General features: G+C 33.1%; 1 protein-coding gene across 8 annotated transcripts in view; it reads right to left on the minus strand.

The window, feature by feature from the left end:
• ASCC3 (activating signal cointegrator 1 complex subunit 3) overlaps positions 1-16,905 on the minus strand; it is a 384,990-nt gene that overhangs the window by 173,613 nt on the left and 194,472 nt on the right. For all 8 annotated transcript variants that reach the window (XM_003897951.5, XM_017958157.2, XM_017958154.3 and 5 more), the window contains one exon: positions 6,765-6,899. In XM_003897951.5, the coding sequence (XP_003898000.3) occupies positions 6,765-6,899 (135 nt within the window). The remainder of the gene's footprint in view (positions 1-6,764; positions 6,900-16,905) is intronic.

Here is a 16,905-nt window from a genome sequence, read left to right on the forward strand (position 1 = left end):
TAAATCATAAGTGATACATGTGTCTACTTCAATCCAATATAAACAGGTTGACAGCACTTTATTTATATTGATACCCATTGATCTATTAAAGTGACTGGTAACCAGCTTACACTGAGTAAATATTTGCTGAGTGACCATGACGAAAAACAGTTTAAGGCTCATGTGTATATAAAGAAGTCACAATCACCCAGACTAGCCTAATCCCAATAACTAATTTCTATATGTTATTCTGTGTTAATTATGCATTTTAACTTGCGAGAAAGAAAGTGCCATTTGCTCTGTTTCATGTCATATTCCTTGAAAGATGATCCTGGTTCCCATATAGGCTGTCCTGATTATTAATAGAAATAAGTTGGCATTCCAGAGAGAGGACCCTAATTAGAAAAAGATAAATCTTATCTAAAATTGCATTATTTTAATTCATTTGGCCATCTGTAAAGAGAAAAATTAAAAAAATGAAATCAAAATATGAAATGTTTTTGATTTTAAATTTTATCATTACACATCTCTCTATCCCTAGGAATTTATAACATTATTTATTAATCTGATGTCTTTAGAGTGCTTCCGCTACTCAAGTATTCTCAAATGAGTGAAAAACAACATTCTAATTAACATACTTTTTCAAAACAGCATGATTCCTTAACAAGATGTATTAATTTATTGTAAGAAATTTATTCTATGCTTCTAAAATGCATCTTAGAGCACAGAAATGAAAATTGCTACAATCAAAATTTCCTTAAAAGTAATAAGAAACAAGGATAAAATTTCAATGCTATTTACTATGTTCTTTAAAAAGAGTCTCACTTATTCAAAGTGAATAATGTTAGACCATATATTAGACCACATTGAAATGAACACATTTGCCATAAAAATGTCCCTTGCTTGGAAGAAACTGAATCCTACTTTTCAGTACGTGAATTTTGGTCTCACAATTTGACTCTTCAACAATCTTCAATAGCTTCTCACTGCTTATAAAGTCTAAAAGTCTAGGCATAGAATTTGAAGTCTTCCATTGTCTGACCATGTCTAGCCCTCCATGCACCTTACATTCTGGTGAATAGAGAACATTCTTATTCTCCAAATAAACCCAGAGTTTCCCTTTGCCCGTGTTCTCTTTCTTCTCTCCTTGGAATGTCGTTTCCCTGTTGCTGCCTATTGAAATCTAAAATTACTGGCTTGAATTAATCTGCTTCTCTTTTACATTTCATCTGAACTGTTTAATCTCAGTGTATATTAACTTTTTCTTTTAATCTTTCCTTTGAAAAATTCCCAGGTTTAGAATTTCAAAGTTAAAAGGTCTGGAATAAGAGCCTTGGCTTGGCTTTTAAAATCTATTACCAAAATTTTTTTTAAAGTATTGATCAATACCACAAAAAATCTCCTCAAATCACCTTCAGAATTGGGTACTATTATGTTTAGATTTTGATAATATATTGATGAATATATGTTACATAATTTTTAAAGAATTGTTTTTCATCAAAAGTTTGTTTACCCACTTTATTTCTTCTTTTTGCTTATTTTCTCCCTAGAAACTTCATGTTTTAAGTTATTAAATTTAACAAGTGTACATGTAAAGACGTAGATATTAACTAGTCTGTTGTTGCTGTTCCTAATATTTCTACCAACCTTATTGCTTTTTACAATTCAACATTATTTTTTATTGTTCCAAAGCATTAAATTTAATTTTTGTCATATCTATTATTGTTTAAAACTGTTGTCTTCTTCCTCTTCAAAGCGTATGGGTAAACATTTACAGAATTTCCACCATGTGTTAGGCAAGGTATATGTTACCTTATTTATTACAGAATTTTTTTTTTTTTTTTTTGAGACAGAGTCTCCCTCTGTCACCCAGGTTGGAGTCGCAGTGGCGTGATCTTGGCTCACTGCAACCTCTGCCTCCAAGGTTCAGGCGATTCTCCTGCCTCAGCCTTCCCAAGTAGTTGGGACTACAGATGCGTGCCACCATGAGTGGCTTTTTTTGTATTTTTAGTAGAGACAGGGTTTCGCCATGTTGCCAAGCTGATCTCAAACTCCTGACCTCAGGTGACCTGCCCACCTCAGCCTCCCAAAGTACTGGGATTACAGGTATGAGCCACCGCACCAGGCCACAAAAATCTTAAAATATAGGTACCATTGCCACTTTGTACGTGATGAAATGTGGCTTGAGGATGTTAAAAAGGCAGAGTGTGTGAATCAACATTAAAACACAGGTTTGCTTAGATCAAAAGTTTATATTTTATATGAGGTTACGTCCCTTTGAAAATGGAAAAGTCATGCTTCCAAAAATGCAATTAAGCAAACAGTTGTATTTTTTTTTTACAATTTTGTTTCATTTTATTTAAATAATACTAATAAACTTTTGACATCCTATGTGGTGGTAACTGACAAAAAAATTATTATATTAGCCTCCAAGAGGAAAAGAGGTTGATAAGATATGGCAGGGAAAGAATAAACTCTGTGAAGATGACATTTTGTATATATTTAAAGTAAAAAAAAAGTAAGAGAAAGAGGGCTATTAACCATTTCTGCTACTAATAGTCTATTATGCTCTCTTTAGTTAACAGATACCATCTATTCTAGGAAGAGATGATTCTTATTTTACTTGGCCATATTGACACCGAAGCTGCTCAAGCAAAAATAAAACAAGCTGTAATAGTAAGCATCGATAACTAAATCAAATTGGCTTTGATTCCAGTTGCCACTGATTTAGGCAAAGGCTAAAGCTGAACTTATAAAAACAAGGAAATGATTGATAGATCTACATAATAAAAAGTCAGAAAATTATACTTTAAAGCAGCTTGAGGGGACATATTACTATTGGATTCTTCCTATTGCTATAACTGTTCAACAGATATTATCAATGACTACAGACACAAGGCTTATTACGTGACAGAAATTCTACCTAAAAGACAAACTCTTAACATCACTGATATATGTAAAAATATTGAACTCACATCAGGGCCATAAATCAGAAATATACGGTAAAGGGATGGGTGGGAATACTCAATCCAGTATGAGAACAGTTAAAGCCTGTTAAAAATTTATCCCTAACGGAAAAAATTGATTTGACTGAGATCTCAAGTAAAACAGAATCTGAAAATTCTAACTGAAGGATTCATTTAACTTAAAATTAAAATCACAATGGAAAACAATGGCTTAATAACGAAAACATATGCATCTTTAATTATATACTTACTCTTATAAACATACACTGCTGCTATTCCTTGAGGTATGTTCTATTTTATAGAAAACAGTGGTTTCTTAAGACACAATCTTTGTGGGGGAGAGTATAAAAGTAGTAAGTGGTCACTATTATGCTTTTGCCATTTTGAAATTTAGTTATTAGTATATATATATTTTCTAAAAATAAATTTCTATGATAGGTAAAGTCTTATCATTGTTCAGTTTCCAAAATAATTTCATACATCATTCTGTTTCTCATAGTAAATAACTAGACTAGGTATTATTTACTCCATTATTATTCCATTTGATAGAAGAGAAAGTACATTTCAGAAATGCTTAGATGTTCAAGGCCATAAACCTTCTAGAGGTAAAATCACAACCAGACCTTTTTGTGAATGTGTTCTGTTGGTTTGGGCATCATTTGTATGTCCTGAGATATTCCTGTGTCCTGGGAGATCCCCAAGCTCCTTTTCTGAAGGTTAAACTACTCTTGGGAGACTTTCCTTTCCTTTCCCTACATTCTTGTTTCAGTGGACAAATCTGGAAATATAGGTAGTTTTTCCCCTGGGGGTGACTTTGATATTAAAGGTGAAAACTATATAAGAAGTCCTGAGGTGTAACTACTACTTACAGAGAGAAAAGAATCATTTCAGTTGCAGCTAAGGCATAGAAACAGCCTTATTACATGCACATGTGTGTACACACAAACACATACACAGAAAAGGAGGATTTTCTTAATGGAGTTTTGTTATTTATACAAATAAAAAATATATTGTATTAAATGAAACTGTAAAGAAGTGCTTTTAAATATCTTAGTAAGTCAGGAATTGAGGTGATTACATTAAACACTTGGGGTAAAGCATCACTGTGGCATGGTAGGTATTAAGTCATATAACAGGAGGCATGAGGCTAAATTTCTGTGTATGCTGGTTTTCTATTTAAATTTTAATTAAATTTACCTTCTAATTAAATTTTAATGTTTTGGGTTCTTAATTTCCCATTTTTCAAAAACATGGGAAATGTCTCCCACCATGATGATAATAGCTCCCTTGAAATTGCTAGACTGTTAACACCATTTAAGTTCAAAGGCACTTCAAGAAATATGAAGGAAGGTACCACTAGCACTAGACAAATACTCTTAAATTCTAGAGCTTTGAGAAAATATTGAGAAAGATGACCTTATCTTTTGGTACAATATGCACTGTGGAGGGTTTCACTCTTTAAAATCTCTCTTTAGGAGAAGTGAGGGATATAGTTAGGTTGAAGAAATGGAAATGTTCTTCTATTTTATTTAAAAAAAAAAAAAAAAGACTCCATCCCCTAAGGTCTTCAGAAAGTCCCAGATTGGATGTGATCTGTTTGCTTTGAACAAACAGGACACAGTATAGTGAAAATAGTGGACTTTGGAGTCAGACTGTCTCAATTCATGGCTTCACTATTTAATATAAGATTCTCTGTGAAAATTATTTACTTTCTCAGTTTTCGTTTCCTTATCTGTAAAATGGGAATAAGAATCTTAAAGGACAGCACAATGGTGCAGGTCAGATGAGAAAATTAAAGTGAAACATCTATTGTAATGTCAGTCTTGGAGGAATAAAAGCTAAGAAAAAAAGTAATTCTGGGATACCTACTATCAGACAAATACTCTATGAAAGTCTGGGAATATAATGGTGAATAGGATAATGTTTTTAATAAATGTGTGTGTAATTCATTCTTCTTGGAAAAAAAAAGTCCAATAATAGTTGGATCAGGATAAAAATCAAGTATAATAAAAATATAAAAAAGCTATGATAAAAATGACTAGGGATTTTCAAATCTACCCAATTGTATCAAAACTTTCCATTTCTCTGTTATTTTTCTTCCAGCACAGTGATCTGTGAATTTGTGCTTGGTAACACTGCCTTAAATAAACATCATTTGAAAATGTCTCCATATAAATTACTGTAATATGCTCTAGAGTATTTCATACTATATTTGATTTACACATACACCATATCAAGGGATAATACCAGCAATATCATAGGTTATAAGGATTGAATGAGTTATATACAGTAATAAAAACAATGCCTGACACTAGCGACCACTTAATAAATGTTAAGCATTACAATAACTACAATTAAATAATAAACCTGTATTATTTAAATTAGCAATAGTTCTCCGAATTGAGATGGATAAAGAAACCAGAAATCCACAAGGTGGCTCTCAAGGTTTGGTTTTTAAACAGCATAAAGTTGTTTCATATTTCCAAAGAAATGAAACAAGACTTATGAATACCAACTTGACTTTTCAAAGACTCTCATAAATTCATGATTAATAAATAATTGGAAGGACACAAAGCTGTATAATCTGTACAATAAATGTTATGTAACAAAAGTAAAAAAATATAGAAAATAAATAAATTTTCCATTTCTAAATTGAAAGAGAGTCTGATGTTCAAAACAACTGATATCAGCTTAACATATAATTTAAAATATCAATATAAAATGGTGAAATTTATAGTACAGTTGCAATTAAATATATTTTACTTGGATAATAAATATAAAAGGGCATAGCACAATGTCTGGCAGCTAGCAGCTGTTCGGTGACCGATCAGTTAAATCTTACATTTTATATACATAAGAAAAATTTAAAGTTATCATTTTATGCCAACAGATTTTTTTTTATTTCATAATTTATTTTCACAGCTTTAAAGCAGGAGTCAGCATACTTTTTCTGCAAAGAAACAGAAAGTAATTTATAGTAGCTATCACAACAACTCTATTCTTCTCCGGTAGTGCAAAAAAAGTCAGACAATAAATAAATTGGTATGTTTATGTTCTGATAAAACTTTAATTATAAAACAGGTAGACACCTTTGGCCTGAAGATGTCTTGATCTAAATAATTACCTGATATAGTTAAATAAAATAAAATCTGATATAAATCTTAAGATACTACCAATACTCAAATTACCAGGAGGAGTGCTTGTTAAACTGTAATGTGTACAAAATCCCCTGAGGATCTAGTTAAAATGTAGATTCTGGTTTGGTGAGTCTGGGTTGGGGCCTAAAGGTCTCCCTTTTTAACAAGGATGCAGGTGATCCCAAGACCTTTTTGTCCTTTGAGCATATGTACACTGAATAACAAGGCAGCTGTTTACAAACTTTTTGGCTCAGAATTCCTTTACATTGCTTAAAAAAAAAAAAAAAAGCCTTACTTATTTAGGTTATGTCTATCAATATTAACCTTAGAAATCAAAACTGAGAAATTTTCAAAAAGTATTAATTCTTTAGAAGTACAATAATAAACCCACTAGATGTTAACGTAGGATATGAAATTTAACTGCATTTTATATTTTAACTATATTTTAAAGAGCAGGACTAAACACTTCAATTATAACCATATAGAAAGGAATGATGTGTTATGTCATACAGTGAAACCTTTTAATAAAAGATCATTAAGTCAAGAAAAAAGTCAAGATTGTAACATCATAAATCTGTAAAATTAACTTCTTGGAATTTGAGACTGTGGATCTTTCACATATAAAATACCTGGAATATGTGGCATGTTACCTGCTTTAGTTCTTGTCCTATTTGTTCCTTACCTGTTTTTCTGCAAGTACATAGTCATGTCCTTGGGTAGGAGAAAAGAAGGGAATATGGCCACAATTTTTTGCTCTTTCTATTAGAGACATAGCTGTTCTTACAGTGGCATTTCGAGCATGTACAAACACCATCACCTGAAAAGAAGGAAAGCTGTTTATTTACTATTCCAATTAATTAAATTATAGCTTAATAGTAGCCTGGATATCATTCCATATAAACAACTATTAATTTCTCAAAACAAAATCACAAATTTATGAATTCTCCAACATCTCCTTATTTTAGAACAAAGTGTATAAAGGAAAAAGGCAAGTTAAATAAAATTCAGCTTACCAGTTGATATACATTTGTGGAGTCTATAAAATTTGGAGTTTAATTTGTATGTTTCTCTTTTGAATACATAATTTATTATCATAGTCACTTATTATAGAGACAGCATAAAAAATATTTGACAGTTTTCTCACTGGAAGATTACTACATTCAGTGAAATTTCCAATTTCATAAAGATGTTTCAAGAAATTGAAAACAATAAAGAAAACTCTTCCTTGGACAAAATCATGTCTAAGAACAATCACTTAAAATACAAAGGTTAGGGGACTGCTGGAGATAAAAATGCTTCTATAGAAGTACCTGGAATTCTCTGTGTGGCAAACCTTCCTGTGGAATTATTCATGAAGTGACTGAGGATATCTGAATTACAGGGAAGGTATGTGTCTGAATGCTGTGTCAAGGAGAAATGGGGAAAAAAATGCATCTTCAGGGATAGTCACCAGGCACGGTGTGAATACAACTGAAGAGAATTAGGGAGTGTTTAGCAGCTTGCCTTTGCTGCTTGTCAGTACCTGCCTTCTTTCCTCTGTAAGTTTCTTCTTTGGCCTCTACCTTCCATCACAATCAGCTCAACCCCAGCATTCCCAAAGAGCCATTAGTATGATAAAAATTATTTTTTTCATATAGACTACTGCTCTTTTTCAATTTTATCTGGTGTGAATAAAAGCAACTTTACACAACTTTAACACTGTTAACAATCTGGAATATACAATCTGAAGATATTAAGTGTGGGTGCAGTAAATGGCTTAAAGAAACGTTTCCCTAGCCTCTGCTTTCAACTAAACTCACATATCTAAATCTCTGGAATCACTAAAGTATTCTGCTTAGGCCTCAAGCAACTCGGAGGTTCTAATCTTTGACCCTCTTCTCAATATTTCCCCTATACTCCTCTGTTAATTACATTTTTCTGGAAGCTAAAACTTTCATGTTTTTTGCAGGCTACACATTTATGAGGATATTCAAAGACTGTATCTAGTCAGGGAATTGATAGGTTCATGTGAGCTGACCTAAGTAAAAGAAAAGATCATTTTGAGGGCTAACAAAAATGAAAAGCAAAGAGGTTTGGGATTTGACCAGAAAGGAGATAGGGTGACACAAAGGTATCTATACCTCCATAGAGGTATCTCTATATTTAAACCATAATAACCTTATGTCTACAAACTTGTCAAGGTAAGTGTTCCACATATAAGATGCTTATTAAAATTCACAGTAAAATCTCAGATAACAATCATTCAAGAAACTAGAATTCTTAAATAACTAATATTATTTTAGGTACATTCAAAGTAAAGGAGAACAGATAATTTGGAGAAGATAAGAAGTTCCTCAAAATGAAACAAAACAAAAAAAACCCAAAATGTTTACAGAAAAACAAAAAGCACTGCAAGTCATCAGGAGAAATTTAATCAGCTAATTACAGTTACCAAAGGCATAAACCTTGAGATTTTATACTTTATCAGAGCTTCAACTTATTTACTGATACTAATATGTTTTGAAAAGAAATATGATAATAAGACTATTTTAAGGCTGGGCATGGCAGCTCACACCTGTAATCCCAGCACTTTGGGAGGCCAAGGGAGGTGGATCACAAGGTCAAGAGATTGAGACCGTCGTGGCCAATATGGTAAAACCCCATCTCTACTAAAAATACAAAAATTAGCTGGGCATGGTGGTGCGTGCCTGTAATCTCAGCTACTCAGGAGGCTGAGGCAGGAGAATCACTTGAACCCGGGAGACGGAGGTTGCAGTGAGCCGGGATGACGCCACTGCACTCTAGCCTGGCAACAGAGCGAGACTGTCTCAAAAAAAAAAAAAAAAAAAAAAAAGAAAGAAAGAAAAAGAATATTTTAAAAAGACTACACTAATAGAATTTATTTCAGAAAGTTTTGCAGGTACTGGGACATTCTGTTTTCCTTATTTTTCAACTAAGGAAAACAAATCTCTTGATTTTTGATAGGCTCTCTAGGCTTTCATGGGTAAACATCTTTACTTCATAGGATGTTATGAACTGCCACATAGGTTCAAATTGTGATATTTTCATAATGACTGATATACACTATTTAATGCTAAGATAGAAAATTCTGTCCTGCTGAAGATTCATCAGTTTCAGAATTTGTCAAATTCTATCATTCTATCTCTTACAAATGGTAGGGACATTTCCACTGTAAGTTTCTTCTTAAAGAGCAAGGCAGATTTTTTTTTCTCTTCTATAAAAATAAATTTTACCACCCAGAAAACCTCATTAACCCCCAAATTAAATTTTAAGAAAACTGAAATTAAAATGAAGTTATTTCTTATTTTGTTAATTCATTCGTCATTCATTCATTCATATGCTTCTGAACATGCATTAGCTAGTAAGTTCTAATAAAACTACCATGAAAATGAGAGACAAAGCCCCTGTCCTCATGGAGATGAGAATCTAGTATGTTGAATTAAATAATCACAAAATATTTTTTACTTGAAAAATATTTAGTAGGCATGTATGTGTAAAAAAGAGTTAAAAATAGAGATGAAAATAGAGAAGATGTGGTCCCTTCTACGAAAAACCTGTATAATTTGAGAAAGATAACATTGTACACATAACTTAGGCAGCTGAACCAAAGAGAAGATAACATGTGGATAACGTGGGAGCCCTAAACATGGAGCTACTTGGTTTTCTTCATTCATCCATCCCAAGATACTTATGCAGTTCCTACTATGTGCCAAATACTGTACCAAGTGCTTAGTACAGCACCAGGGGTACTATGATAACTACGTTGCAAAGATCTAAATGCATACGATACTGTTATGGGGAGAAAATTCTCTGATAATCATTCCTATCATTCCAAGGTTAAAGTTGCATAAAGGAGGCTACAGTAGTATTTGGAATATTTAATTTTGTTATTTTTAGTGTGTTAGCTTGAAGGAGTACATTCTCTTCTAAAGTTTCTCACAGTGAGACCTAGGGACTACTACATCCAAATCACTGCTGCTGCTTATTAAAATAGATTTCTGGGTCCTCCTTTAAAGCCAGCTGAGTAAGGAAATCTAACAGAGTGATCTAGAAATTGAATTATTAATAACAACTGAAATGACCACAGCACTACTGTGTGAAATTGGTTAATAATTACTACCAACTTAATTTTCCCCTCTGAAGCTGAAAGAGGATTAAAAGGTAAAGTAAAACCACGATTACAAAGATGTTTTAAGAATCCCCCTAATAATATCTTTATTTACCTATACATATGAAATATCAGGAAATTTTAAGGTATTTTATATAACCAATATAGCACCAACATTATTTCCCAGATGGGCCAGAGTTTTATAATGCTACCAGATTTCCATTCTCCATAACTCAAATGCCACATTATGTAAATCTTGTTGAATTAGCAGATATGGAGAACATAAGGGAAAATAAAATACGACCTAAATCTTCATTAATTATTTCAGTCTTACTTGTCAACTTTTCATTTTGCAAATTATTTTCTACTGCAGCCAAGAGAAATATTAGTTACAACTTAAAGTAACAATTTCTTTTTATTAAAGGATCCATCATGTCAGTGTTAAGTAAAATAAATTTTTTTTTTAAATTAAAAATTTCATGTGTTGAAGCTCCAGCTGAAGTCATTACAAGGTTTTGGGTCTCTATAAACACATCTGATTTTATGGTTTTCTAATTTGGTTAATTAAATAGACTCATATGAAAATTACAAGTAATAGGACAGCATTGTTTCATTTGACAGAAATAACTCCAAATTAATATTAGAAACACTTTTTGGTAACTGAGTAGCAGTTAAATTGGTGTGTGTCATTAAAATAAGAACAGAATAGTAAGATTAAGTCAATAATGATGGCAAATTTAGATTGTTTTATGAAACTGTTAATACTTTTATTTGAGTTTTTAGGTTATGCATTTAAAAGTATTTTATATATTTATTTTTAGTTTCAAAAGGCATTTTTCCTATAGTTTTATTTTTATTATGGAAAAGTTCACATAGAAACAAAAGTAGGCAGAATGTGGTCATAAACTGCAAAAGCCATTTATTTTTAAAATATATGATGGAAGCATGCCTGTACTTGGGGAAAAAAAGTAAGTAAATTTGAGTTCTGGTCCTGTTAGTTGACCTGTCAAAGAAAGTGTTCTTCACTTGAGATACTGATTAAAATTAATAAAGGAGTAAAAGCTCAGAAAATAATGATTCAAAAAACTGGAATGCTTAAGTAACACATACTGTTTTAGGATGTATTCAAAGGAAAGATGGACATATTATTTGAAAAAGATTTGAAAATTCTTCTTTGGAGTACTGCTAAATATCAGTGTGAGTTAGAATAAATTATTTAACCTCTTCAATTCTTATTTCCCCCAGAACACACATAAAGAGTTACAATCTATCACAGGATTACTATAAGAATCAAAGGATTAATGTAAGGGAAAACACTGTGTTTAGTAAAATGGTGGTTCTAAAATTTTAGAAAGCTTCAAAATCACCTGGCAGGCTTGTTAAAAACACAGATTGTTGCTCTTTCTCCCAATCCCCTTCCTGACTATATAGGTCTGGGGCAACCCACGAAACTGCATTTCTAAGGAGTTCAAAGATGCTAATATTCTTGTCTAGGAACTTTGAGAACCTGTGTCACAGCTGGTAAGTATTAGCACCATTATTAGGGGAATAAACATAAACAAAATTAATCTTGCCTAAAAGATTAAACGGACCAGTATGCAACTGTTATACACTGACCACCATGCACCTATTTTTTACTCATTTACATGCATATGTGCATGTGTGTATGTGTATTTAACACTACACAAAACAATTTAAAACACTTCTCCTTTAGCAACCTTTGTAAGGAGGTTGTGAAAGATGAACTAGGAATAAAAAAATCAGTAGGAATATTTAATGTGAAATCTTGAATCAAACCCTCTTTTCTTTTCTTTTTTTTTTTTGAGACGGAGTCTCACTCTGTCGCCCAGGCTGGAGTGCAGTGGCGAGATCTCGGCTCACTGCAAGCTCCGCCTCCCGGGTTGAGGCCATTCTCCTGCTTCAGCCTCCCAAGTAACTGGGACCACAGGCGCCCGCCACCACGCCCGGCTAATTTTTTTCCATTTTTAGTAGAGACAGGGTTTCACCGTGCTAGCCAGGATGGTCTCAATCTCCTGACCTCGTGATCCGCCTGCCTCGGCCTCCCAAAGTGCTGGGATTACAGGCGTGAGCCAACGCGCCCGGCCGAATCAAACCCTTTTTACTAGGAATACTGCTAAGAAGTGAAACAATGGATATATCTGAAAAAGGCACAACAATATGGCAGATAGATGTCCCACAGAAAAACGTTGCTGAGAAATGATGTTTTACATTATGTGGCACATATGGCATTGGCTCTTGCAAAAAGCTGAGGCTTGGGGTAGGGAGGGTCATGTCCTGGCAGTTAATGTTTCCATTCTAACCATCACAGTCACTTATCTGTTTTGCTCTCAGTTCTTCTCAACTTTCTTAACCCAGGCTCTTCAAGAGAATTAACCCCTAAAGACCTACATAAATATTGATTTAAAAGTTTGTGGTTCCCTGATCAGCAGCACCAGCAGCACCAGCAGCAGCAGCAGTGACCTTGAGTCAGAAACTGTGAGGGTGGGGCCCAGCCATCTGTTTTAACAAGCTCTTCAGGTTATTCTGATGCAAGTTAAAAATAGAAGAATCCTGTATTAAGGCATTCATTATAAGTTAAAAAATATATATTAGCTTTTCCTCTGTGCATTTACAATAGTTCTGGCAAATACCATCTTCTGAAGAAGTGGGAAAACAGTGTTATATGGTCTGAATGGGAATGCCACTACAGATATATTTCAGATATATTTATTTATATCCCATGACAGCATGTAGGCACAGAATAGTTTCTGCTGCTGTGATTACATTACCACATTTGTATTATCAGGTAGATACAATTTTAAAAGGTTTCATTGTGCATGCTGTAGATCCAAGAATCATCCATAGTTAGACACTACAAGTCACTACAGAGATTTTGTTTTAGATCACAGTGCTAGCCAGCTGAAGACACTCAAGTCATCTGACCATATTCTTACTCTTCTAGTACTTCCTCTATCAAATAACTTTCTATATTTAGTTATCTGACTTCTCAATAGTGAGCAAGAAGCCTGGCATACAGCAAATATTCAATGTGTCTTAAGTAAATATAAGACATTTAGCCCAAACACACAAGCCCATCACAGTTAATAATGGCAATTTCTGCTTTTTAAAAATAATTTTTGTCTTTCATGTATACTAAAAACATGGGGTTATTATGAGAAATGAGACAATATAAACAAAGCATTTACAATAGTGCATGGTACATAGTAAGTGATCAATTAATGTTAGCAGTTGTTTATTAGAGTATAATTTTGCTTCTGATAAAATTTAATACACTGTATTAATTTTTTGATAGGGTAATATATTTACATAGTTCAAAATTAGAATTAGAAAGTATAAACATGTACACAGTGTCTCTACCACCCTTCCCTCTAACCCAGTAGCCAGTATGTTTCTTGTGTGTCCTTTGAGAGTTTATGCACATATTTAAACAACTACAAATACATAATTTTAATCCCTTTACACTATATAGTAGTAGATTATACACAGTATTCTTTCCTTTTTCACTGAACCATATTATCTTGAAGATCTCACATCAGTATAGTTTTCTCATTTATATTTTACAGTTGCATAGTATTCCATTACATAGAAACACCAAAACTTATTTATAACTAGTGTGTGTTTGATGCATTTATGTTGTTTCCAATCTTTTGTTATTAAAAGCAATGTAATAAATAACTCTGTACACAAGTCATTTCACAAGTTTGTGAATATATCTGTTGGATACATTCATAGAAGTAGAATAGTTAAGTCAAAGTATGTAAGACTATTGAACTATGTCCCTATTCTGAATATAATCTGTTTAATTTTGGGGCTTTACTCTTATCAATTTGTTGGTCCTCTTTGTATATGAAAGATAGTACACTTTGCCTTTTTCTGTTTTGTGAATATTGTGTCCTAGTCTGTGCTTTATCTTTTGATTTTACTTTTGATATCTCATTCAACACAGACATAGCTCATTTTTTTTCTGTACTTAAATCTATCAGCATTTTTCTCTATAGCTTCTGGGAAATTCACAGACAAGAAAGTGCAAATAGTCATAAATATACAAAAGTATTTTTAACTTCCCTAGCACTGTTGTGGCTCTGAAAGCCCAATGGTGGATGTAAACAGAGATGGATCCTGCTTGCTCGCTCTCTGTCTCTGTCTCTCTCTCTCTCTCTCTCTCACATACACACACACACACACACACACACACACACACACACACAGATGTCCATAATCTACTGCTAAGTGAAAAACTATCAAGTTGAAGAAAAATTTCCATAATATTATCCTGAGTGTGCTGTTATATTCTAAAGAGTATGTATGTGAATGTATATGTTTGAAAACAGAGATATAGACACCCTCCAAATTAGTTATCTCACAAAATGAAAATGGGATTTGGTGAGGGATGGGGAAACAGAATAAAAAAACATTTTTTTCTTTGTATGTCTTGTATCATTTGTCTTACCAATGGAAGCAAGTTTGTAATAGTTTTTTGTTTGTTTGTTTTTGAGACGGAGTCTCGCTCTGTCGCCAGGCTGGATCAGTGGCGCGATCTCGGCCCACTGCAACCTCCGCCTCCCAGGTTCAAGTGATTCTCCTGTCTCAGCCTCCTAAGTAGCTGGGACTACAGGTGCACACCACCACACCTGGCTAAATAGTTTTTATAATTAAATATCTAAATTATTTTGAACAGGAGAAATAATTGATAACAATGAGGCTATAATAATATATTCATAATATACTGTGGTAATAAGATAGTATATTTGCTATGGTTATTTTACTGCTATGGGTTTTATGGTAGAAAGCCTAAAAAAACCCACATATTTAACAATGCACTTAAAAGGGTGATGATGAAACCTGTGGTCTAAGTGGCGAATTTATATTTTAGTTTACCTGGAAAAGTTTTAGGAAGAAAACAGAGACATGACCTAGCAGAAGAAATCAACAGAAGTTCAAGGGGAAAGTATCCATATGTTCAAAGTTACAGAGAAGAGAGCAAATTCATGTGGTGATCAATACAGACTTTTTATAGAAATGGACATGTGGACAAAAATAATACCACCTGAAAAGGTAAAACATAACCTCATAAAAAATGGTAAAGGAAATCATTCATTTCAAGGCTCAGAAAAAAAAAAAAAAAAACACAAAAACAAACCTGATACTACTAAAAGAAATACCTGAAAAATTATTTTTATGTTAGAGAAGTATTTTAAACTTAACAGAGAAAGGTCATCATGGTTAAAACAATATTGATTTTAATAAAGGAATACATATCACATGGTCAAAAAATGTGGCTTGAAGAAGTACTTTTAAAAAGTACACAAACCATGGAAAAAATCTAAAGACAATCTTGGAATTGTAATTGATAATTTTAAAGTGGTGAAGTTATAAACATGAGCTCTTGATTCTTTTATTAAAAAATGAAGATGAGCAGAAAAGCATTGATATGTATATCTGAGTAAACTGAGTATAAATATGTGAGATAGATCTTATGAAAAAATCTTAAACATTTTAAAATATAGTTTTGTGGCTACTGAATTACTTGAAAAGTTTATACATTTTTCATAAAATTTCATTTAAGAAATAAAAAAGAAACTCTCATACATACATGGAAGAGATGAACATTACTACTATGATTAAGTAGTTCTTCCTGGCTGCTTCCAGATACAAGTGCTGTGATGCCTTATCCTTTTGGGCATCCAAATAATTCAGATGCCTCTCACTTAAGTATTTATCACTGCCTATCTTTTATTTTTAACTATTTTTGTGCTTGACTTAGTTCCTCTGCTAGTCTGTGATTATCCAACAATTACGTGACAGGCACTGCAGACATATAATGGGCTCGCCTAACACTGGTCCCTGTACTTCTGGAGCTTGTATCTAATTATACGGTGAAGGATTGGAGTCTAGGAAGATCATGAACACAGAAGCCACCATTCATTACATGAACAACTATAAGAGGAAGTAACCAAAAATCAATAAATACAATAATCCAGAAATTAATTAGGATCCTCCCTCTCAAAGATGACAAAGTACTTGATTTTAAAGGTCATAACACTCTAAAGTTCTTCATTGTTGGCCCTTTGGGTGTTATCTCTCTGAACCCTTCCTGTTGTTTAAAACCCCCATGCATTTGTATATTCCTAGGACGTTACCCATGTTTTTCACTTAGTCCTCCTGCCGACTGCATTTGTGTAAATTCTATAAACCTGCAAAGCCCAGTTCTAGTGATCCTTCTCCCATCTCGCCAGGGAAAAGTAATCACTCCCATCATCACACTTTGTTCATACTTGCACCTTGTGTAATCACAAGCTTACATAGCTCACCCTAGTGTTAGGACTAATCATAAAAGACACCACTTATTGGGTCATACTATGTGCTAGGCCCATTACTAGGTACAATACACATGTTATCTTACTGTTAACCACAGCGAGATAGGTAATTGTATTAGTATTTTACAGAAGAGAAAACTAAAGCTCAGAGCATTTTAATAATTTGCCAGTCATTCAGAAGCAGAATAGGGAGTTCATCTCAGATTTGACATTTCAAAGCCTACTTTCTTTCCATCAAGTTATAGCTCTTCCTTGAATGCTGCCTGAAAGCAGAGCTTATATTTTGCTAATTTTGAGGTCTACATACCACCCTTCCTGCAATCATCCAATCAGTGGATGCTCAATAAATATTGCTGAAATTACAGTGTTAAAAATGG

Source organism: Papio anubis, chromosome 6, assembly GCF_008728515.1.
Source record: "Papio anubis isolate 15944 chromosome 6, Panubis1.0, whole genome shotgun sequence".
In the NCBI taxonomy this organism is placed as follows: Eukaryota; Metazoa; Chordata; class Mammalia; order Primates; family Cercopithecidae; genus Papio; species Papio anubis.